At 32.9% G+C, this 24,081-nt stretch overlaps 1 protein-coding gene across 4 annotated transcripts; it reads right to left on the bottom strand.

The window, feature by feature from the left end:
* Positions 1 to 5,123: 5,123 nt before the first annotated feature.
* Positions 5,124 to 23,025, bottom strand: LOC131146883 (uncharacterized). 4 transcript variants are annotated; one of them, XM_058096717.1, is made up of 6 exons: positions 22,515 to 23,025; positions 22,178 to 22,299; positions 19,368 to 19,424; positions 6,056 to 6,203; positions 5,829 to 5,935; positions 5,124 to 5,611 (listed from the first exon to the last, which is right to left on the bottom strand). In XM_058096717.1, exons 1-6 carry the CDS (start codon positions 22,852 to 22,854, stop codon positions 5,570 to 5,572), a joined length of 816 nt encoding a protein of 271 aa, XP_057952700.1. In that variant the 5' UTR covers positions 22,855 to 23,025; the 3' UTR covers positions 5,124 to 5,569. The 4 variants fall into 4 exon arrangements, with proteins under 4 accessions (XP_057952700.1, XP_057952699.1, XP_057952702.1 ...); XM_058096716.1 differs by having other exon boundaries at positions 22,178 to 22,311; positions 22,515 to 23,003; XM_058096719.1 differs by lacking the exon at positions 19,368 to 19,424.
* Between the last annotated feature and the right edge of the window lie 1,056 nt (positions 23,026 to 24,081).

Genomic DNA, 24,081 nt, shown 5'->3' with positions numbered 1-24,081 from the left:
ATACGGAGAGATAGGTAAGATCAGAAGCTTTGGGTCTCTTAGAAAGCATATATAGAGAAGATGTTAGAGATATTTAGCATGGGAAATGCTGAGCCCATGTCTACCTTATTGGTAAATAATTTCAAGCTATCTTCAACACAACATCAAAAATTATAGGATCATGTAGAGGAGATGTTAGGGTACCATATTATAGTGCAATAGATTGCTAGATGTACGCCATGGTTTGTACTTGTTCAGATCTGGTAGATGTAGTTAGTATAGTGAGTACGTTTATGGTAAATCTAGGCAAAGAAAATTAGAGTGCTTTGAAGTAGACCCTTAGACACAAGAAAGGCACTGAAGATTTTGGCATTTTGTTTGGTACAAGTAGGATTCAATTCTAGTACAAGGATTCATTTATGCAGATTATGCAAGAGGTTTGGATTATAAAAGTTCCACCACATGTAATGTGTTCACTATGATAGGTGGACCTATTTGTTGGAAATTCATGTTATAGTCAATTGTTGCACTATCTACCATTGAGGCAAAGTACTATGACAGAGGCTGCAAAGGAGGCTATGTGGTTGAAGGGATTGATAATTGAACTTGGCATAGAGCAGCAGACTATTCATTTGCATTGTGACAATCATAGTGCTATTTGCTTAGTAATAAACCAAGTTTATCTTTAAAAAACAAAGCAAATTGCAGTCATGTATCACGAAATACGAGAGTTGATTGGTACTAATGAAATATAGTTGGTTAAGATGGCTACAAAAGAAAATGTAGCTAACATGTTGATGAAGGTTGTTACTAAGGATAAGTTCTTACATTGCTTAAACTTACTCCATATTACTAGCCGCTAAATCAATATTGTATAGATTCAGGTTAAGATACAAGTCTATATTTTCCATAGTGGAGATTGTTGAGTTGTGGCTCATATTTAAAGGGTATACACTTGAAGGTTGTTTCAAATTGGAGGGGTCGTTGAGCCATTTATGCATGAAATATCCTTGATTGTTTAAACTAGTTAAGTAAGGGTGCATTGGGAGATTTGAGTTAAGGTGCAATATATCTATATATTATATGAGATGTTGGAATTGGTGTATTCCCAAGAGGGGGGATGAATTGGAACTTTAAAACTTTTGCTTAGGTTAAATTAAACATCAGTAATACATAACCTAGGGTCTTTCTAAGCATATACCAATTGCGCGGATAAAAGTAATATGCGTAAATTAAATCATGTTCAACATTCACAATATATTGAAAATAACATACATGTGTAGGAATATAAAGTGTTGAAAATTAAAAGTAGACACACGATATGTTATCGGCGTTCAACCAATGCTGCCTATGTCCCGCCTTAGCTTGCAAGCTCGAGGATTCCACTAATACTCACTTAACTGGTAGAGCGGCACTAGATACAATACCAGGTCAAATTACCAAGGCTGACCTCAACCTTTACAACCTCTCCTTAACGATGCAGAGAAGACCCACCTCAGGCAACGCCTGAATTACAACCGATCCTTACGGGCTAGATCAACACCCCCTCAGGTCACGCCTAGAATACAAAAAATAATCAATACAAATTTGTGTACAATTTCAATGCTTCTCCAATAAGCAAGTATGTACCAATATGCACAAACAATAAAAAATGCACTCACAGATAATAGTATTTAAAGGTCAAGTGAGATCTTGAAAAATTAATTCAAGATAATATATTCACCAAGTGAATATTCAAGGTTACCTCAAAACCCTAATCAAGTATCACACAAATATTTTATCAAATATAGTCATAGCAAATACTTAGGGTTTAAACTTGTAAAAGATTTATCAAATAAAACATGCAAGCTCTCAAGTCTTGCAATTTGAATGCAAAGACTAGGAAACTAAAAACAAGTTATTTCCAATCAAATATTTATATACGAAATATTATGAGAATAAACAATCAAGAAAAACTCTCAAAAAGGTTTTTCAAATATGTATGAATATGAGAGAGTAATGCCAAGGAAATGATTTGAAATATGCACACAATAAAACAATCAAATCTTCCTACACCTTGCATTTGATTTGCAAGTTAAGAGAACTAGAAAAACAAACTCTCTTTTTCAAAATGATATTTACTAATAAATATGTAAAAGTGTGTATAAAAATATGCTTGGAATATTGAGTATATAGAAAAAGAAGTATAAAAGATTTGAGAGGAATTTTTCTAATTACTTTTTCTAATCTAGTTGCTAATCAAGGCAAATGAGGGGGTATATATAGATATCCCTCAAATTTTGATCGTTGGGGACCTATTGGGGATTTTGAAAAAGTTTAGTTAAAAATTAACCCCTGTTTAGTGCTTATTACCGCGGTTAAGAATATGACAACCCAAGAGTTTCGGTCGATTGTATTTTAAGTTTAGTCGACTATATTGGTAAGTACAGTCAACCGAGATACTTTTGAACTACAGATATAGTCGATTGAACTAAGGCGATTTTGAAAGCATTCGAGGGTTGGTCAACTATATTTGAAATTCAGTCTGCTATTTATATGGTTCGGTCGGCTGAACAGTTAGGTGTCAGACACGAGCCAATTCGGTTGATTGTGGAAGATACGTCCAAAAATGTTCGGTCGACTGAGCCTAGGTCAAACTGTTGACCCCTGAATGGTTCGATCGACCGAGCTAAATATAACCAGCTGGGTTCAGTCGACTGTGCGACTTTCAATTATTATTTTAGGTCCTGATTTTGAGTATAGTTTTACCTCTGATTGCATAGTTATGATTTGTAAGATAAAGGGGATTTGTGCAAATGATGTGTAGGGACCTAGGTTCGATCTAAGGTCATTGAGAGTTAACCCCAAAAATCCAACGTAGGTCGACCGAAGGTGATCCCTAAGGTCAATCTATGGTCTTGAGCATAAATACCTATTATGCATGATATGCATATTATTACAGACCATATGATTATTACAAACCCAAAGAAAATATAACGCAATACAATTCAACTTGGAACAAAAGATTAAAAGAACTTCATGCTCTGCTCCTTTGCAAAAGCATGAATTACGCCAAATGATGTGCTTGTTTAAGTGCTTATTGGCTTCCATTTTTCATCTGTCAGCCATGCTTAAGAAAGTAAACATGTTCATACACCTAGCACACAGATGAGATACTGTTGTTTGTCATAATTAAAACAGGGATTGGACTCAAAATGTCAACATGGGAGTATTTTGAGATTTTTACATATACACATTCATTGTAGCTAAGGGTTGAAACCCTAATCCAATTTTTTTTTTTCATTTGATAGTGAAAATTGCGCAGGGACTCTCTGGATATAGGCACATTGCAGAACCACTAAAATTCATCGTCTTCTTCTTCTTCCTTTTGATTTTCTATAATTTTCATTTTTTTTATGTGTGCATGCACAATCTTAGGGTGTAATTTCACAACAATTTTAATGTAACTCGAGCTTAAGTTGTGCTTAAATTAATTTTGAATATAAATACTCAATCTTATTCATTTATGATGAGTTGATTGAGTTCTTAATTATTGAGCCGAAAAATGTTGAACTACTCATAAATGATTTGGTTCTTTTGGAACCTCTCACTATGAGATGGGAGGTTTGTTCTTAAGTTTCATTAGGCGAAAAAATACAAAAAGACTCTTACTAAATTCTCATGTGGTTTTTTGTCTCTTAGGCTACTAGGGCAACATATTAACCATGAACCTTCACCTTATCACTTGGAGTCTAGGCTAAATGAATCCATACTCTTATAACTTCTGCTTTTGGGTTAAATAAGCTTAGTATAGTGCCGAGCTTAATTCGAATTAATTAAATGAGACTATAAACAAGCCTAATTCGAACCTATTAAACTAGTCCAATTGAACTTGTAACTCAGCCTTTTATGAGCCAAAGCCATCCATGTCCAAGTTTAGATTGTTTGTTAAAAGAATCTCAAATTTTGGCTTGAAAAATCACTCATTTATATAATAAATTAGTAAGGTGGGCTCCCAAGCCACTTGTGTACGACTCCATTCAGTTGAAGCCCAATAACCACTATTCTTAATTGACATAGGAACTTTGTTTTATTATTTTCTAACATTTTAATATAAAAATTAAAAAAAAATAAACAAGATGACAATTTTGTGAATTTTTAGAATTATAAATGAAAATATTTTTTTCACAATTGAACAGGCATGACCCTTAGGTAGTCTTCGGCTATGTATGACCATTCATACTTATATCCATGGTTTTAAAACCTAGACCCGTGACTAATCTGGTGAAGCCATCGAATAAGTTAGACCGATTAGACAAGTGGGTCAAACCTGTAGTTGAACTAGTAGTGTAAACACCACATTATAATATATTTATTTATATATTCATAAAATCTATATATTAGAAAAAATAATACCACTCCAATATCATATAAATATCTAATAAAAGATTAATTAAAGTCATTAGCTAATTAAAACCAAGATAATCTAGCAACTAGTGAAATAAAATTTGTATTTCTCTTTTTTCTTTTTTCTTTTTTGAAAATATTCTTAAAATTTATTATTATATTATTATAATTTTTTATATGGGCACATGATGTTATGCATTTCTATATAGATAAAAATAATAATCTAGTCTGGTGGTTAAGAAGGGGTGTCCCATGAAGTAGGTCACAAGTTCAGGCGCACTAACTAGCCTTTGACCCCGATTCGGATGGGTTGATGTCGGTTCAGACTCGGTCGGATACGTCAATAATGGTTCACCTCATTTCCAGTTTTAGAGTGTTGACAGGATTGGCTTGGTGACCAGTTTCGATTGAACCGAGTCCAACCTGCCAGTGCAGTCCGAATTTACTCAATCCCACTTGTGAACACTTGAACACATCTGCAACCCTCAAGTTTCAGAATAATTATATTTCAATCAATGACTTCTTAAGTTATTTGAGAAGTTAGAGAATGATATTTTTATTGTCTTCTAGTATTTTTAATACAAATGTTAAAAAACTAGAAACCAAGTCTTATTTTTATATTATTTACGAAACTGAAAATAAAAAAATAAAATAAAAACTATTTTTCACTGCTCAACAAGCCCATAGGAATTGAAAGGTTTATATCCCATCTTCTTTTACTTCCATGAAAGTCTCGAGAAACTATTGCGAAGTCAAAGAGCATACTAATCAAGCATTAGTTCATTCAACTTCATATGGAGTCACTTCCAAGTTCCAACAATGTTAGGATTAGGTAAACATGAAATTTCAAGTGTCAAAATGTAATAATATAAGCTTCGGGAAATCAACTGCAGTTCAAAAAAAAAAAAAAAAAAAACATTCAGGGACTTGTCTAATGTACCTATATAGAAAGTTTGATGTTGCTTATATTTTCTAATCTTCTTTTGTGCTCACTAATAACTCTGGACCTCAATCTCAACATTTTCAAGCAGAAAGAAATTGCACATGCTTTTTCCTTAGCTGTTATTGCTGTCCCTTTTTCCTCTTTTTTCCTTGTCTGCAAGTTTCCACTGGACTAGGATTTCTCTCACTTGTCTCCTTTTCTTCTAGGCAATGATTCTCCATCTATAACGCGTATGGTGCATTGGCTTTTTTTTGCCACTGTTCAAAATTTGAAATTGTCCCTCAAGTAGCACACCATCTCTTGCTGCAACAGTTGGGCAAACAAAGAAAGAAATTTGACTCGTTTAATCCAGAACTGTACGAAAATCATTTACCTCACCATTTGGTTTGCATAATAGAATGAAAGGAAAAACTAAATGAGGAACGTGTAAAGCTCAATCGAAAATTTTGACTCCGTTTCATTTTTATGCACTAAACTTATGATTTCCAATCATGAGAAATGAGTTTAAAAGAACACTTACAATCAAACAAAGGAGAATGCATCCGGTTGCACCTGGGAACAATGCGTACCAAAAGTTCAAGTGATGCAACCTTGCTCCATCAATGAACAACAATGGCAAGCTTGCAGCTGCTTGATACAAGATATATATTAGTGATGAGAAGGAACCAATATTAAACAGAAGAAGAAAATCGTAAGAAAGATACATATATATATATTATTGATGGGGGTGTATTTTATAGTATGTACCTGGTGGATGAGTAGCACGAGTGTAGATCATGAAAGCTATGGATGCAGCAAGGGCAGTGCTTCTTGCAAGCCATCCTGGCCCAAACAATGAGAATGCCACAACACCAATGGCTGCACACCCAATCTGTGCCATGAACATATTGTACTTCTGCAGAGGAATTATAATGGGAAATAATGTGACTTAAGCTGTGATATTGTCGTCACTAAAGATCAAATTTGGAATTAACTGGCTAGCCAAGGGTTAGAAGCACTAGATATTGTCACTTGCTTTAAGTTAATATTGTAGTTTCTGTATGCACTGCTGCCAGAAAAAGTAGTTCACTTGAATTGGTAAGTACGCTTAATATTTTCAGACCAAATAATAGGCTTTACACCTAATATTTTAAGATCTTGGGTCAAATTGATGCCCGCTTATATATATCAAGCTCATGTGAAGACTTCCCAATTCTAACATAATATAGCAAAGAGCAGTTTCGCATGGAAAACATAGAAGGGAATATAGTTTTTTTGTCTCTGTAAATGGATTATTCTTGTGCAACTCGAGCAAAAGGGAAGTGAGTGCTAGCATTGCTGCTATAATAGACCGGCCACTTGTTCTTGGCAGCTAGTTCTGGCTGTCACACAGCATCAATTTTCTCTGTTCTCGTTTTATGGCTGTTGTTTGCCTGTTCTTCCAATTCTTTCTTGGTCTATCTAGGCTTGTGTACCTTGAGTGGTGTTGAATGTCTGGCCATAGTAAGGAAGTTACCATTGTTCGTGTTACACCAGTGCGTGCGTCAAATTGAACTTTTGGTCGAATGCAGGAGTTGTTTCCTACTTGGTGCAGTCAGCGATGGGCTAGAATTAAGACTTTGGGAGAGTCCATTTCACAAAATTCTGGTTTAATTCTACTGTATTTGATTGTTTAAATTTTGTGTTTAATTCTTTTGATTTCCAATTTAGCAAATACAATCACCAGGTTAAGTTAAATGTTCATCTAGCTAGGCAGCTCTATCTATACGTGTGTTTGCCTTATTTTGAATACATTGATAGATGTTAGGGTGTGGCTCGTAATGGAGTCAGCAGCCCTTCACCTACTCTGCCTACAATGTTAAAATTCAACCACCTACTATTGACTTCCACCTCCATCCATGTATGTGCATATATATATATATATGTGATATATGTGTGTGTAATCTGTGCCGTGAGGAGTGTGGCAAGTGTGTGCTGAACAGAGTGAGGTGCGTAGAAGCTGAGAGTGCTGCTTGCGTAGTGTGTGAGGCAGAGAGTGTGTTGTGAGAAAGAGAGAGAGAAAGAGAAAGAGTTAGAGTTGAGGGCAGTAGCCTCCTCCTCCTCCTCCTTGTAATTCTCCTAGTTATAGTGAGATTTGTGTGCTCCATGGACGTAAGTCGATTCGGCCGCACCATGTAAATCCAATGTTCCATTTTCAAGTTGTTTATTTTGCTCTTGTGTGATTGTTGCTCATAGATCCACCCCAACAATAGACACTTGTCTGTGTTGTCTCTCTCTATCTCCAAATTTGCTTTCTTCATACTCTCAAGCTAGTGGGTTCTATTTATATTCTCTAGTTCAGTGAGCAACTTACGAGTGATGCTATGACTGCAGAATCCTGCAGAATGTGTGTCGGATGCCTACCTGATAACACTAGGAGAATCCTTGCAAGTGGGCTTGATTAACATAGGCATACATTCCACTCAATAGTTTAGATATGTAATCCTTACAGGCCCATTTCATATATTAGCCACCACCTTCCACTCAATCCTTCTATCCTAGACAACTCATAAGTAGAATTTCTCAATAATCTCTCTCGTACTATTTAATTTCGATCACTTTCCCTCCAATCGAAGCAATTTCAATCCTATGCAACCAATGAAAAGCCATTACCCAAGTCCCCTTGATCTTTGTCACAACTCATTTGTTTGATTCCAATGGCTTTCAATGGTGTCAAGAGGGGTGCCCACATTCTGTTTTGTGTTTTTACACACACAAGCTTCAACATTATGATGGTGAGAAGAGAATGTAGGAAAGGCCTTTTAGAGATCAATTCCTTCTCCCATTGGATACTTATAGCTCATATTTACAAGCATGAGAATCATAGTATGAATTAAACTAGTTTTCCAAAACATATATGAAACCGCCCGCTCTCTTCAATAAGAGTTATTTTGTATAAGGACTACCATGAGACTACTCATATGGAGTATTCACATTCTATATAGATGCTAAAGTAAGTTGCACCCGATAACCCGATTCAATTCCTATGGTTGTAAAGTTGAGTATTGCACCTCTTCTCTTTAAATAAAAATTCATTCATTCCCCCACCCCAAACGGGAAAAAACTGTGCATAAGAAGATGATGAATGCATATTGCCATTGCATGTTGTGTGTGCATGGGGCACTAGAAACAACACTTATACCTAAGGATTTCACTTCCAAAAATTGCTTTGAAATATTCAAGCAAAAAAAAAAAATAAAAAATCTTGATGTATACTAACACTACGAACACATTGTAATTAACTATATTATGACTTCTTATTGCATCATGATAGTGTGCTCCTTGTGTTTTTGTTGGGATTGGAGAATCATTTGAACTACATAATATGAGGTAGTCCTCTTTTATTTATATATCTTCCTACCCTCTTCTAAGAGCATACTTCAATAATCAAGATGTCCCTTAAAAGACCATGCTCATAAGGTTTATGGCTGAAAACATTAAGCCTAGGTGTTTCTCTCCTTTGATAGCATTCAAGCACTACAATGGGACCAAAATAGTAGAAATTAGATTTTCATTAAATTCAATAGATTTCATTTCTTATTCCTTCTTTTTGGCTAGTAAGTGGTCTCAATTGGGATTTGATGAATTTGTGACCTCATATAGGCACCAGTGAGTCAAGTCTTGGCTCATGAAATATTTATTCTCATAAATAGGATTGGAATAAAGTAGGAATGATATAGAAATAGTATAGTGATTGAAAAAATAATATACCAAAAAGTTAGTTATGCCAAAAACATGCATTATTCTCTCTAACATGAAATAGAATATATATATATATATAAGAATAGAAATTTTCTTGATAAATTTAAGAGTTGTCATTCCTTGTCTCTTTTATGTTGTGGACTAATAAAAAATCTTGCTTTATCATTTATTTTGTGATGATAATACATTTTCTCATGTAAACTATCAAATTCCCATCCTAATTATTCCATCACAAGAATAGACATTTTGCAAATCCAAACAGAGTGTAAGGGCGGGTTCATGTCTCTCATTGAATAAACTCTTTTTTGGGTCATTTGAAAGACACACTGAGTTAAGCTACATGAGCTATTAATATCATAATATTTTCCTTCTATTCACAAAGGTTTGTTCAAATGCTATTAACTAAAAGGTTTGAGTCATTGGTCCAATTAAAAGGCCTTTAATAATTTACTAGTATTAAACAAATATAAAAAACACTTGTTATTCAAATAGTTAGATAATGATTGGTACAAATGAGTTAACTATATATATATTATTATTATTTTTTAACAATAAACAGAAGAATATGACAATTCACACACTTAAATTCAGTCCATGTAACTTGTATACTTAAACACTAGTGATAACTTGCAGTTGAGTTCAACAAAGAGTGACTGAAGGTTAAATTCTATTATAGCTACATAATAGAAATGGTGAAGTTCCAAGAGGTGGGTGAATTGAGTATTTTTTTAAAAAAATTAGGCAAATATTTAAACAATTTAACAATGGTTTGAGCAAGTGATTTAAACACGAACACGCAATCAATATTCACAACAAATATGAACAAATATAAATATGCTCAAATTAAAGATATTAGGGAAGAGAGAATAAAACTCGAATTTTGCAAGGTTCAACTATACCCGCCTATGTCCTTACCTCAAGAAAACCACTTGAGGATTTCACTATCCACTCCTTTCAATAGGCGGAGCCACCTTCCTTCTTCACTCAGCGAAGAAGCCTTTACAATACCTTCTTATAGGCGAAGATGCCTTTACAATCCCTCTTTGTAGGTAGAGATACCTCTCCAAGCAATATCCCCTTGCTTGGCACAATTCACACCTGAACCGTCGTTTGTCGAAAGAAAAATATAAGTTGTACAATGAATGCTCCTTGATTGAGTGAATGAGTGCACTTGAAACACAAACCTAATACTCTCCCAAATAAATATGAATAAAGCTCAAAGGAGACTCTATAAGGTGAGCACTTGAAGGATAAACAAAGAAATTGTAAAGTGCTTGCGAAAGATTTTCAACAAAAGATAAAAAAAACTTGGATTTTTATGATAGATGAGTATCTCTCTTCTTGTTGTTGTTAAAACAAGTTAAAGACCTTGTAATTTATAGCCAAAATGGCCTACTAACCATTTTATAACTTTTGGGGGTTGAAAATAATTGTTTATGTTGAAAACTAGCCATTTTCTAGTTGTTACACCACTTTTCTCGAGAGGTCCGGTCAACTGGCCCAAGGGTTCGGTCGGCTGGATTCTGGGTTTTTCGTTGCGGACACCTTTCAGTATTTCAAGCATAACTTTTTTCTAAAAAACTCCAAATGGGATGTTCTTAGTATCAAAAGAAATCTAAGAAAAAATCCCACAACTTTCATGTTGAAGATATTTTAAGACGAGAACTGATTGATCAAGAAAATTGCTCATCAATGCGGCGGCAAAAACATTAAGGGAATTTTGAAAACCTTGTTTTGGAGTTTTCATTCCAAAAGTGATTTTAATACTTTGAAATAAATTTTGAACATTTTTAAAATGATTTTCAACACTTTGAAACAATTTTTGCACATCTTAAAAATGATTTTCAATGGAATATAGAGTGCCTAGGGTCCAACTAAGGTCACCTATGAGCTTTTTCACATAATCAATGAAAGTGTACGTACATAGGTTCTATTTGCAAAATACATGAAATAAGTTCTTTAAATTCTTCAAACTTGGACTTCATGAGCTCCATAAATATCTTCATAATCTTCAAACTTGGTCTTAATATGCTCCATGTTCATAACCAGATATCATCGTCCTATACGCTTCATGGCTTTCTAATTTGCATCTTTTATTGTGCTTAGAACCTTAATACATGTGTACACATTTAGTAGCACAATTAGATGTCTTGGTTTATCATTATCAAAATGGGATGAAGTCTAGAAAAGCCAACAACACATCTACTCAATCTTGCATAAAAGAGATCTCTTTGTTGAAATAATCAAGAAACTCTCCTCAAGTTCTTCATTTCTTTTCCTTTGATAATTTTATGAAATAGTTCTCCTATAGGCACAAGCGGGATTCCTACTCTCTCTTCTCACTATATCATTTTTATTGATATAATGTGTTGGCCTAACAAGCCTTAATCTCGTTTTCATAATGACAAACCAATGCATCTAATTGTGCAATTAAGTGTGTTACAGGTATTAAGATCTTAAAGCACAATAAAAATGCAAAATGGAAAGCCATAAAGCATACACGACAATTATGTATGAATGTTGACATGATGAAGGTTGTGTCAAGACCAAGCTTAAAGACACAAAGACTTGAATTATTTGTTATATGTATTGCAAATTAGAATTCATGTAAGTACACCTCATTTAAATTTTGTGATGAAACTCTTAGGTGACTTAGTTGGACCTTAGGTATTTCTAAATATCTTGGAAAATATTTTTATAAGGTCAAAAGTTTTTCAAAAGGCTAAAATCATTTTTGGAATGAAAAACCCCAAAGCAAGAGTCTCCAAATCCTTTTTTTTTTTTTTTTCTACAGTCGTCTTGATGTGCGATTTTTTTCTATCTATATCTTCTCATCTTCAAAATCCTTCAACACAAAAGTTGTGGGATGTTTCCTTAGCTTTCTGTTGATACCTTAATCACCCTTTTTGGAGTTCTTTAACAAAAGTTATGTTTCAAATACTGAAAGGTGTTCAAGAAAATTGTGGCTGAAATTTCCCAGTAGTTCAAGCGACCGAACCAAAGGGTTCAGTCGATTGAATGGGTTTGGGTGACCAAACCTAGGGTTTAGTCGACCGAATGGCTACTTCCATTTTGAAAATCCTAATTTAATTGGTTCGAGTGACCAAACACATGCTTAAGTCGACCGAAGCGCTACGATAAGTTTCACAAACGGCAGAAAATCACTTAGATTTCCAAATATTAAGTCATTAAAACACACAACGACTATAATTCAAAAGATGGAATAAATAGCTAACCCTAAACGTGTTTTAGAAAAGAGATTACACCTATTATTGAATATCAATTGTGATTTGTACGTTCTTGCTAAAAACCTTTTTTGAGTTCGTTCTTTCAAGCACACAACTTTTCAAAACCAGAAAACCTTAGCAAATCTCTTTGAGCTTCATTGAAAAACTTCTTTTGAGAGTGTATTAAAGTTTTATTGTGTACTCATCTACTCTTTTCAAAGAGTTAATTCTTGTACAACTGTTCTTTGATTACATCTTTGTCACAAGTGAAAGGGGATTTTTGCTTGAGAGCCTTCTCTGCTTATTGAAGGAGAGAGATAACTCCACCTAAATAAAGGAGAGAGTTAACTCCACCTAAGTAAAGGAGAGAGGTGACTTTGCCTAATGAAAGAGTGAGGTACTCTGCCTAAGCAAAGGAAAGAGATAACTCCACCTAAGTAAAAGAGAGAGGCAACTCCGCCTATTGAAAGAGGGTTTGTAAAAGGTATCTCCACCTACTAAAAGAGAGAAGTTTCTCCGCCTATGGAGGAATAGTGAATCCTTATAGCGAGTTGCTTGAGGCAAGGACGTAAGCATGGTCGCCGAACCTTATAAAAAATCTAGTGTCACTTTTATCCTTATCTCTTTCATATTTGAGTATATTTATATTGTTATTTATCTATTGTGAATGTTGTGAATTTTATATTCACTGTGTTGATTAAACACTTATTGGATTTATACACAAACAATTTTTACAGCTAAGCATATTGATTTTTATATGCTATGAATATTATTTTCATTGCGTTAGTTGATCACGTATTGGAATCATACTACTGTGAATATTATTCTCATTGTGTTATTGGATTAATTGTTGGAATCATTGCAACAACTCTCCTATAGTTAATCATATTTATATTAATATTGGTTTGCTGTGAATGTTGTTAATATTGTGTAGTTGATCACGTGTTGAAATTAGTGCAACAAACTCTTTCATATTTAAAGATATATATATATATATATATATATATATATATATATATATATATTGATAGATTTACTTGTTGGGAATACTTGTTGTGAAAATTGATTAAAACTTCCGCATAATTTTTTTAGATATCCAATTCACCCCCTCTTTTGGGATCACACCTCGACTTACATCATGAACTTGTAATAAGTATCATTTCCCTCACTAACTACATTTTTTAATTAAATAACTAATTATAAGAAATAATTTTTGCAGTTGGCTAGTTTAGTTTCTTTTTTCCTTAATTTTTTGCTAGGCACGAGGTAGCTTCTCTTTTGAGGATATGCCAAGTGTCCATTGAACCAATCATAACATTGACTCCTCAAAAAAAAAATTAAACTATAACATTTTAGAAAAATTAAAAACAATTACACTTGTTTAACTATTTAATATGTAACAAATGTATCTCTAAACTTCAATAATTAACAGTATAATCTCTTCAACTATTTTTTTTTAATTATAGATGATTCCTTTTATTAATGAAACCCATTACATGTGATGACCCAAAAATATATATACGATTAAAGTACAATAATAATAAAATAATAAAAATGTTCATTAAGTTAATATCAATACATAAATGTTTTTCTGTAGGATCCTTGATTTCATGTTTGATGTCTAAGAAAGACCTTTTCCAAGCGAGTGCTCAGAGACCATTACGGCTCAGTCGCTCACTGGAGGTCTGCCTGGTCAAAATGGAATTTTATAAGATAAACAGGATAGACACTGTTTGTACACATAAATAAGTACATATACATAAAATAGTATTTTGATAGACATAATTTGTAGAAATACATAGTAAGATAATAATAATAATATAGGTACCATATGTGAGGCCCACAAGACTATGTGGGGCCCACATGAGTCCCGAAGTCGTGTGGGATTCACATGAGTTCCGAAATTATGTAGGTCTCATAAAATCGTATGAGAATTATTAGAATTACGTAAGATCCACTTAGATCTCGAAGTTGTGTGGGGTTCACATGAGTTTTCAAAAATCAAATTTAATTCTTTTTCAAAAATAAATAATAAAATAAAATGAAATACTAAAAATAGCTTAAAAGTAATAATAATGATAATAATGATTTAAAAAATTAAAATAATAAAATAATTAATTAACTAATTAATTAATTAACTAATTAATTAAAAAAATTTAATAGGAATGGTGGCAAGTACTCTCACATGACCTCCATTTTCATCTTATACTCAACTCATACCTTACCCATCTCTTACCCATTCTTTAATTTTAAAAAAATTATAATTTCACCCCTCTCCCCACACTTTTACAAATTTCACTTCTTTCCCAAAATTTTCTTATAAATAGGAAGCTCTCAACCTTCATTTTTTACAAAAATTTTCAAAGGAAAATAAGGATTAGTGAGTGAAAGAATTAGTGGTGGAGAGAGAATTTTTGAATAAGTTCTCACTCACCCACTCTTTCCGATCTCATTTCTTAAAACTAGTCATTGTATTCGTAACACAAGGTAAAAGAAAAGGTAAGTGAATTTGATTATGTTATATATATATATTTTATTTAAAATTCATACTCAAGTTTATTTGTAAGTAAATTTGATTATGTTAGAATTTTTATTTAAAATTTATACCTAAGTTTATTTGTAAGTAAATTTCGATTATGTTAGTTAGCTTCATAAAATTCCCCTGAGTTTATTTTTACGCGTATTTAATTATACTAATTTTATTTTTAATATACTTGCATTTATTTTGAGGTTAAGAAATGTTCAAATCTACTCAGGTAAATTTTCAGCATTTCTTTCTATTAAAAAAAAAATTATATATATTTTTAACACAAAAATTGTGTGGCATAAGTTTATTTTTACGTTACATTTTTATGAAAATATGAGTAAAGATGAGATTTTCACAATATTATTTTAAATTGCATAAATTATAATAAGATGGTTTTTAAAACCCTTATGGCAAAAGAAATTCAAAGTTACAGATATTCGGTACCGCAGCTTAAAGTTTAAACGGATCAAAGTGCATCCACACTGTTTACAAAGTGATTATTTATGTTAGTTGATTTCTCCTAAGTGCACACCTAGTTTCGGATCACGATTTAATAAGGAAAATCTCACTTAATGTTTACGTACGTTGATTTAGTTTGGTCGGTCAGCCAGTTAAATCCAGTCTTCGGACCGCACAACCCAGTCGTGGGAGTAAATACGACTTACGACAAACAGGCTTAAGAGTGGTTTTTACAATATATGTTTATATATAATTAATTACGTGTACATAGTTATTAATGATTTGAAAGAAAAGTATAATTTTATATGAAAATGACCATTCTTGTGCTTAAATGACGATTTAAAGGAAACGTATAAGGAAAAATATATATATATGTATATAATTAAATATTTTTTTTATAATTTTAAAGTTAAAAGTTTAATTTAACGATCATAGTATATGGTTATTAAATTTTACTGTTATAGTTGATGATAAAAGTTTTATGTAGAAAGTTTTAGATTTTCATTTATTTTAGAAGCAGTTTTGAAGTTATAATATTAAATATTATTTTATGAAATTTTTAAAAACTCATTTTGGCCACACATTAATAATAATCTTATTTACTTACTGAGTGTTGTCTCACCCCAATCATATTTTTACATTTCAGATAACTCTGAAAGACATATCGAAAATTAGGCATAACAAGCATGCGGGTGGGAATAGAATAGAAAAAAATGAAGCTTGATTATAGATATTAGAATGACGTCAGATATTTAGGCTTATGTAATTTTTCTTCTTTTGAAATAAATGATTGTAATATGGATAATTAGCACTTTGGTTTAATATTAATTGAATTTATTTACTTCCGCTGTAAATCAATGGTAAAAAGTAAATATCCCAGACCCTTCGGGGTTGGGGTATTACATTTGATATAAGAGCAATAGGTTATAGGTTCTGTAGATTTTAAGAAATAATTTTACCAAAACATAAGATATAAGTTCTGCATACTCTAATATATAAATTTTACCAGAGCTTAGGCATAAAACATGATTTGGGTAGGATTGGGTAGTTTAGAATATTTATTTTAGTTTGTTATATTATTATACGTTAATAATAGATTTATGATTTTAAAATAACATTTGATCATTGTTTAAGAATGGATCCTAAAAATAGTAGCATTGGAGGAAATGAGATTAACGTGAAGACTCCCAAGGACAGGTAATAATCATAAATTCTCTAAAAAAAATGGTAGTATTATTAAAAACATGTTAATTAATTTAAATATGTTATTTATGTTTGTAGAAACACATACTCATATTGATGATTCATAATAAATTGTCAGATGCATCGATGATTTAAAATTTTTATATATATAAATATAATAATATTTGAGATTTATTTATTTTCACTGTTATTATTTTCACTAAATATATAAGAAATAACACATTAAACCCTACTGAGTTTAGAAGTGCTATACATACAAATAGATATGAACAAACGGTTTATTATGAAATCTGAATTTACCCAAAATTCCTTAGCATGTATAAGTTCGATATGAATATATATTTTTACATTACATATTAAGTTATCAACAAAACATTCAAGCTTAATTTAGGAATATATATTTTGACAAAATCTTTAATTTTAATTTTGTATTAGTTTATAAGGAATTAAATATAATTTAAATATTACTTATTATATTTAAATTCAAAAAAAAAATATAATCCCTTAGCATGTGCAAGTTAAATATGTGTGTGTGTGTATATATATATATATTCTCATTGCATATTCAATTTCCATCAAGTATTCAAGTTTGATTTAGGAATACAAATTTTGATGAAATCTTTAATTTTGTATAAATTTATAAAAGTTAATACAACTTAAATTTTTCTATATGAAAACTTTATATAGTAAAAATTCCAATAATGAAAGCAATATAAAAATTAACTAATTTCCTTCAAATAACTAACCAATGTCAAATCATCAATCGGCTAAACATACCCAACATATATTTAATCTAATATAATAATAATAATAATACTAATAATAATGGAATATATATATATAAAGGGTACTCTTGTGGTTAAAAAAAAAACCTCATGGGTGAAAATCATCGGCTATAGCTCACTTACTCCCGAAGTAAGGCTAGGGCATGAGACCACTTGGGCATAGTGGGGACTCGAACCCGCTATCACATGGATGCACGCCCAGTTCCTTACTACTAGGCCACTCACCCAAGTGGTGACCAAAGGATGGAATTAATTATAATTAAAGTATTAATAAAGATGTAGAAACATAAACAGAACCTTGAGTCTGCAAATTTTACAATACGTGTCGCTCGCTCGATTTCCGCGACACATATCACTCTCCCTCGATTTTTGAAAAATGCGTCACTCGAGGCACGCGTCGCTCTTTGTCCATTTTCGCGACACACGTTGTTCTTCCTCGATTTTTGAAAAACGCGTTGCTCGATATTCGTGACATGTGTCGCTTTCTCTCGATTTTTGCGACACACATCATTCTCCCTCAATTTGTGCAAAACGTGTGCTCGATATCTATGACACGCGTCGCTCTCTCTCGATTCTCCGGCCACATGTTGCTCTCCCTCGATTTGTGCAAAACGTGTGCTCGATATCTGTGACACACTTCGCTCTCTCTCGATTCTAGCGACACACGTCATTCTCCCTCGATTTGTGCAAAATGCGTTGCTCGATATCCGTGACACGCGTTGCTCTCCCTTGATTCTCGTAGCACACGTCGCTCTCTCTCTCTCTCTCTCTCTCTCTCTCTCTCTCTCTCTCTCTCTCTCTCTCTCTCTCTCGATTTCCACAACACGCGGTCATTCCCTTATAAAAAAGGTCCGCCCTTCTCGAACTCTAAACATCATAGCTTTCTATCATCTTGATCAATCACATTTCGATTTGCAGTGATTAGCTCTTCTCAACTTATCTCTTAGTTGTCTCATTACTCGAAAATGTTGTCAAATCACCTAACTCCCCAAGTTGTTGAGAGCAGCACTAGATTGTCGATCCAAAGATGGAAACCCAGTAAGGCACAACTAGAGATTTTAGAGGAGGCCTTCCACAGCAATCAAGGGGAACTCCCTTCTGTGCAGCGTACTATCTTGCTTGCAGCATAACTCCGACGGTATGGTCCAATCGAGTTGAGAAATATACGCTTTTGGTTTGAGAACCGTAGGCGTAGATGGGGATCAGTTGGAGAAACCACTATCTCAACTACTGCCCCATCAATTCTCCATCTTACCTCCTTCGCCACTACCGTCCCGAGTAGTGCCCCTGCCATTCTTCCAACCACTTGTACCCTCATCCCTATCGACAATATTCCGTCTATGAAACTTACAACTAATATCACACCAATGAGCCATACCCCTTACAACGGCAATATCGCAGTCACCACACTAAGGGTTTCGAATAATGCTAGCCTACTCAACCATTGCAAAGAGATCCAATACACATTGAGGCTCATATACGGGCCACCAATGACTTGTTATGATCATCCCCACCAAATGCTACAAAGGGAAGAGGGCAGCTCGTCCTCCCTCGCCGAACAAACGGGCCTTCTCTCCCTTTTTCCGACCCAATTTGGCGACATTACATGAGGTCAACTTTGCCAAGAAAGAACCCAGGAGGTTAGCAGTGACACCGTTATCACTTCGATAGATGTTGACATTGATTTAAGGCTCTAAAGGCCAAATTTCGTTTCATTTTTATACATATATTTTTAATTTATAGGACATGTATATAATATATATATATATATAATTATCCTTTTCCACATCTTCTGAATTTCTTTTCCATTTCAACCCCTATTAGACTAACAATTCACACTTCAATTCTCAAAATAAAATACTTCCCCAAATTGACCCTCAATCTATTCTAAAACTTAGTCAAATCATTAATCAATTTACTCTTTTAAATAGTGCAACTAATTATACAGTACTCATTTTAAATTAGCAAATTTCGAGGACTAAATTTTTATAAGGAGGAGAGAATGTGATGACCCAAAAATATATATACGATTAAAGTACAATAATAATAAAATAATAAAAATGGTCATTAAGTTAATATCAATACAGAAGTGTTTTTTTGTAGGATCATTGATTTCATGTTTGATGCTCAAGACAGACCTTGTCTAAACGAATACTCAGAGACCATTGCAGTTGAGTCGCTCCCTGGAGGTCAGCCTGGTCAAAATGGAATTTCATAAGATAGACAGGATAGACACTGTTTGTACACGTAAATAAGTACATATACATAAAATAGTATTTTGATAGACATAATTTGTAGAAATACATAATAAGATAATAATAATATAGGTATCATATGCGAGGCCCACAAGACTATGTGGGGCCCCCATGAGTCCTGAAGTAGTGTGAGATTCACATGAGTCCCAAAGTTATGTAGGGCTTATAAAATCATATAAAGATTATTGGAGTTACGTAAGATCCACTTGAGTCTTGAAGTTGTGTGGGACCCACATAAGTTTTCAAAATTCAAATTTAATTCTTTTTTAAAAATAAATAATAAAATAAAATAAATACTAAAAATAGCTTAAAAGTAATAATAATGATAATAAGAATGATAATAATGATTTATAAAAATAGAATAATAAAATAAATAATTAACTAATTAATTAAGTAATTAATTAAAAATTTATTTAATGGGAATGGTGACAAACACTCCCACATGACCTCCATCCCCATCCTATACTCAACCTATACCTTACCCATCCCTTGTCTATTTTTTAATTTTAAAAAAATTATAATTTCACTCCTCTCCCCACACTTTTACAAATTTCACTTCTTCCCCAAAATTTTCCTATAAATAAGAAGTTCTCAATCTTCATTTTTTACAAAAAATTTTAAAGAAAGAGAAGGATCAGTGAGTGAAAGAATTAGTGGTAGAGAGAATTTTTGAGTAAATTCTCACTCACTCACTCTTTCCGATCTCATTTCTTAGAGATAGTCATTGTATTCATAGCGCAAGGTAAAAGAAGAGGTAAGTAAATTTGATTATGTTATATATATTTTTTATTTAAAATTCATACCCGAGTTTATTTGTAAGTAAATTTGATTATCTTAGGATTTTTATTTAAAATTTATACCTGAGTTTATTTGTAAGTAAATTTCGATTATATTAGTTAGCTTCATAAAATTCCCCTGAGTTTATTTTTACGCGTATTTAATTATACCAGTTTTATTTTTAATATACTTGCATTTATTTTTGGGTTAAGAAATGTTTTAATCCACTCGGGTAAATTTTCAGCATTTCTTTCTATTAAAAAAAATTATATATATTTTTAACACAAAAATTGTGTGGCATGAGTTTATTTTTACGTTACATTTTTATTAAAATATGAGTAAAGATGAGATTTTCACGAGATTATTTTAAATTATATAAATTATAATAAGATGATTTTTAAAACCCCTTATGGCAAAGGAAGTTTAAAGTTATAGATGTTCGGTATTACAACTTAAAGTTTAAACGGATCAGAGTGCATTCACACTGTTTACAAATTGATTATTTATGTTAGTGGATTTCTTCTGAGTGCACACCTGATTTTAGACGATGACCTAAAAAGAAAAATATCACTTGATGTTTACGTACGTTGATTTAGTTTGATCGGACAATCAATTAAGTCCAGTCTTCGGACCGCACAACCCAATCATGGGGGTAAACATGACTTATGACAAACAGACCTAAGGGTGGTTTTTACAATATATGTTTATACATATTTAATTATATGTACATAGTTATTAATGATTTGAAGGAAAAATATAAGTTTATGCCTAAATGACGATTTAAAGGAAACGTATAAGTAAAAGTATATGTATGTATATAATTAAATATTTTTTTTTTATAATTTTAAAGTTAAAAGTTTAATTTAACGGTCATAGTATATGATTATTAAATTTTACTGTTATAGTTGATATTAAAAGTTTTATACAAAAATTTTTAAATTTACATTTATTTTAGAAGCAATTTTGAAGTTATAGTATTAAATATTGTTTTGGAAAATTTTTAAAATCTCATTTTGGCCACACATTAATAATAATCTTATTTACTTACTGAGTGTCGTCTCACCCCAATCATATTTTTACATTTCAGATAACTCTGAAAGACATTAAAAATCAGGCATAGCAAGCATGCGGGTGAGAATAAAATAGAAAAAAATAAAGCTTGATTATAAATATTAGAATGATGTCAGATATTTAGGCTTATGTAATTTTTCTTCTTTTAAAATAAATGATTGTAATATAGATAATTAGCGCTCTGATTTAATATTAATTGAATTTATTTACTTTCGTTGTAAATTAGTGGTAAAAAGTAAATATCTCAGACCCTTCGGGATTAGGGTATTACATTGCATATAACAAATTTGTAAGCCATATAGTGATTATAACTTTATTATTATTGATCATTTATTAAGCTATAATAAATATATGTCATGTACCCTTATCAAGGAAACTGAGCATTGACCGTTTCTTTAAAAAAAAAAGCAAAAATGGGCATTGATGGGCTGTCATGACATAATTTTCATACATAATTAAATATAAATCACTTGTAAAATTTCTCCACAGTTGAAATTACAGTGTTGTGTTTATAAAGAAGATCTCTATAATAAAATCAAGCCTTAAGTCTCATTACGTGGGATCGGTTATATGACTCGGTTTTTGCTAATTTATACAACAATAGATCATTTCTTCTAACGCATCCAGACATAATAAATCTTACTAGAAATTATTTAAAAAAAAACTAGCAGCAGGTGTGAGTGAACAGTAGGTGGTTTTCGAATACTGATGTAAGGAAATGGTTTAAACAAGCCAAGCCAATTGAGGGTTTCACTGTTCTCTTGTTTACCTGAAAATGTGTGTGTGTGTGTGTGTGTGTGTGAGAGAGAGAGAGAGAGAGAGAGAGAGAGAGATAGAGATCGTACCCGAGCAGCTGGGGCGGAAGGGGTGGCGAAAAGGGCGGCAGAGACAGCTCCTACTGGTGGAATAGTGAGGGAAATTCCTCTTGGCGCCAGCATGGTGTCTATCCTTCCCAAAATCGCCATTGCTGCAAATGCCCCTGCCCCCAACCCCCATAACATCCATCATCAATTAATATGCTTTTCTTTTCACTTTTAATTCATTCATCAATTCATTATGAATTTAATTCTAACGTCAATTTGTACCTCTAAATAAGAATACCCAAATTAGTGTACAAATTAATTAAAAACCCAATTGGTATTGATATCTTGTCTAAATCGAATATTTATAAATTGTAATTACCTGCAGAAGGCCAGAGGACGTCGCTAAGGGAAGGCACAGTCGAAGTTTTCTCTGGTTTCCACCCATCCCACAGCGGCGCTGCCTCCGCGTTGCTGCTTGCTACAACAATCCCAACTCCTCCTCCTCCTTCTCTTCCTCTCCTCCTTCGCGTACCTATTCTCTCATTGATTTTGGGACTGAATAAGACAGCAATCTGATAACTCTCAGCATAAACTATATTTCTTTCCTTAATGTGCTTGTTTCGAAGCAGGGAAATCGTTGTTGTTGTTATTGATGATGATGATACGAGGCACATGCTGCAGTGATGATTAAAATTGGGATAGGATGCCTGCATCCTCATTTCTAATTTAGGTACACACAGCTCACATCCACTTTTCTCTTCTTCTCTTCTTAATTTTTCTTAATTGCTGGAGGAGAGAGAGAGAGAGAGAGAGAGAGAGAGGTGACCGTTGGGGAATAAAAAATGAGGTGTATGGTGAGGTTGTGCCCGTGAGGCTATGGAATGGTTGTGGCCTTTGGGAGAATCGAAAGGATCAATATTAGGTGGCTATTGATACACGTCATGCAATGTAAATATATTTTTTGCTCTTTTAATTGGTAAAATTGTAAATATATTTTTTGCTCTTTTAATTGGTAAAATTTTTTATTTATGCTTTTATATCACTTCTAGAAATATTTATTAAGATATGGTACTGTTAGACAAATTTGAATGCCAAACTCCTTCTAAGATGTGGTGATCTGTTGGTAATTGGTTGAATGTGAATATGGTATAGAAATTGATATACTCAAATTTAATACGCTCATTTATAAGGGGATACGGTTATGAAATCACTATTAATACTCTTATGCAACTGACATACTCAATGGGCACATTCATGAGGAGAAACAGTTATAAACTATTATAACCTCCCGCATAATTACCTTTAAATTATCTATAATCCCCATAAATGCAATAATGCGTGTCCATTAATGCTAAATTGAAATAGGGTCAATCTCCACCACTATAAAAGGGTACTCCGAAATAAGGTAAACATCTCATTTTTACTCACTTTTGCATTATCGTTGCAACTTGAAGCCTTTTGTAGTTCCTAACTTAAGCATCGAAGAGATCCCCCGGAGTACACCCCTGCATCCTTTGAGCCATCTACTTTGGTTCTATTCAGGTGGTCACGGTCAAAGGGCGATTCACAAAAGTCATTCAATTTTTGGCAGTAACAGTTAACACCGTGTGTGGGAACTATTAGAGGTTTTTCCATCCTTGACCACGGTTGCATCACATAACTCAAAGTCAAAACCTGCCGTGGGAAACTAGTCACCCCAGTCAATTCATTTTGCATCGATAAACAACCCCAATGTACCACTAAATGAATTTCTAACCTTCCAGAAAAAGGTGGAAGACATGTTTACTATGATCCTGAATTAGAAAAGGGATCATGGAGAACATGGTCCAGAGGCTAATAGAGTAGAAGTAACGTCTGATTGGAAGGTCGCAACCCCACTAGAAATCGCTGCAAAGGTTTCTGATCCAATAAAAAAGGTAGAGGATGCAAATACTGTGAGCATCTAT

Source organism: Malania oleifera, chromosome 13 (assembly GCF_029873635.1).
Source record: "Malania oleifera isolate guangnan ecotype guangnan chromosome 13, ASM2987363v1, whole genome shotgun sequence".
Classification (NCBI taxonomy): domain Eukaryota; kingdom Viridiplantae; phylum Streptophyta; class Magnoliopsida; order Santalales; family Ximeniaceae; genus Malania; species Malania oleifera.
Note: the sequence above shows the minus strand (reverse complement) of the source record. Positions and strands in the feature narration are given on the sequence as shown.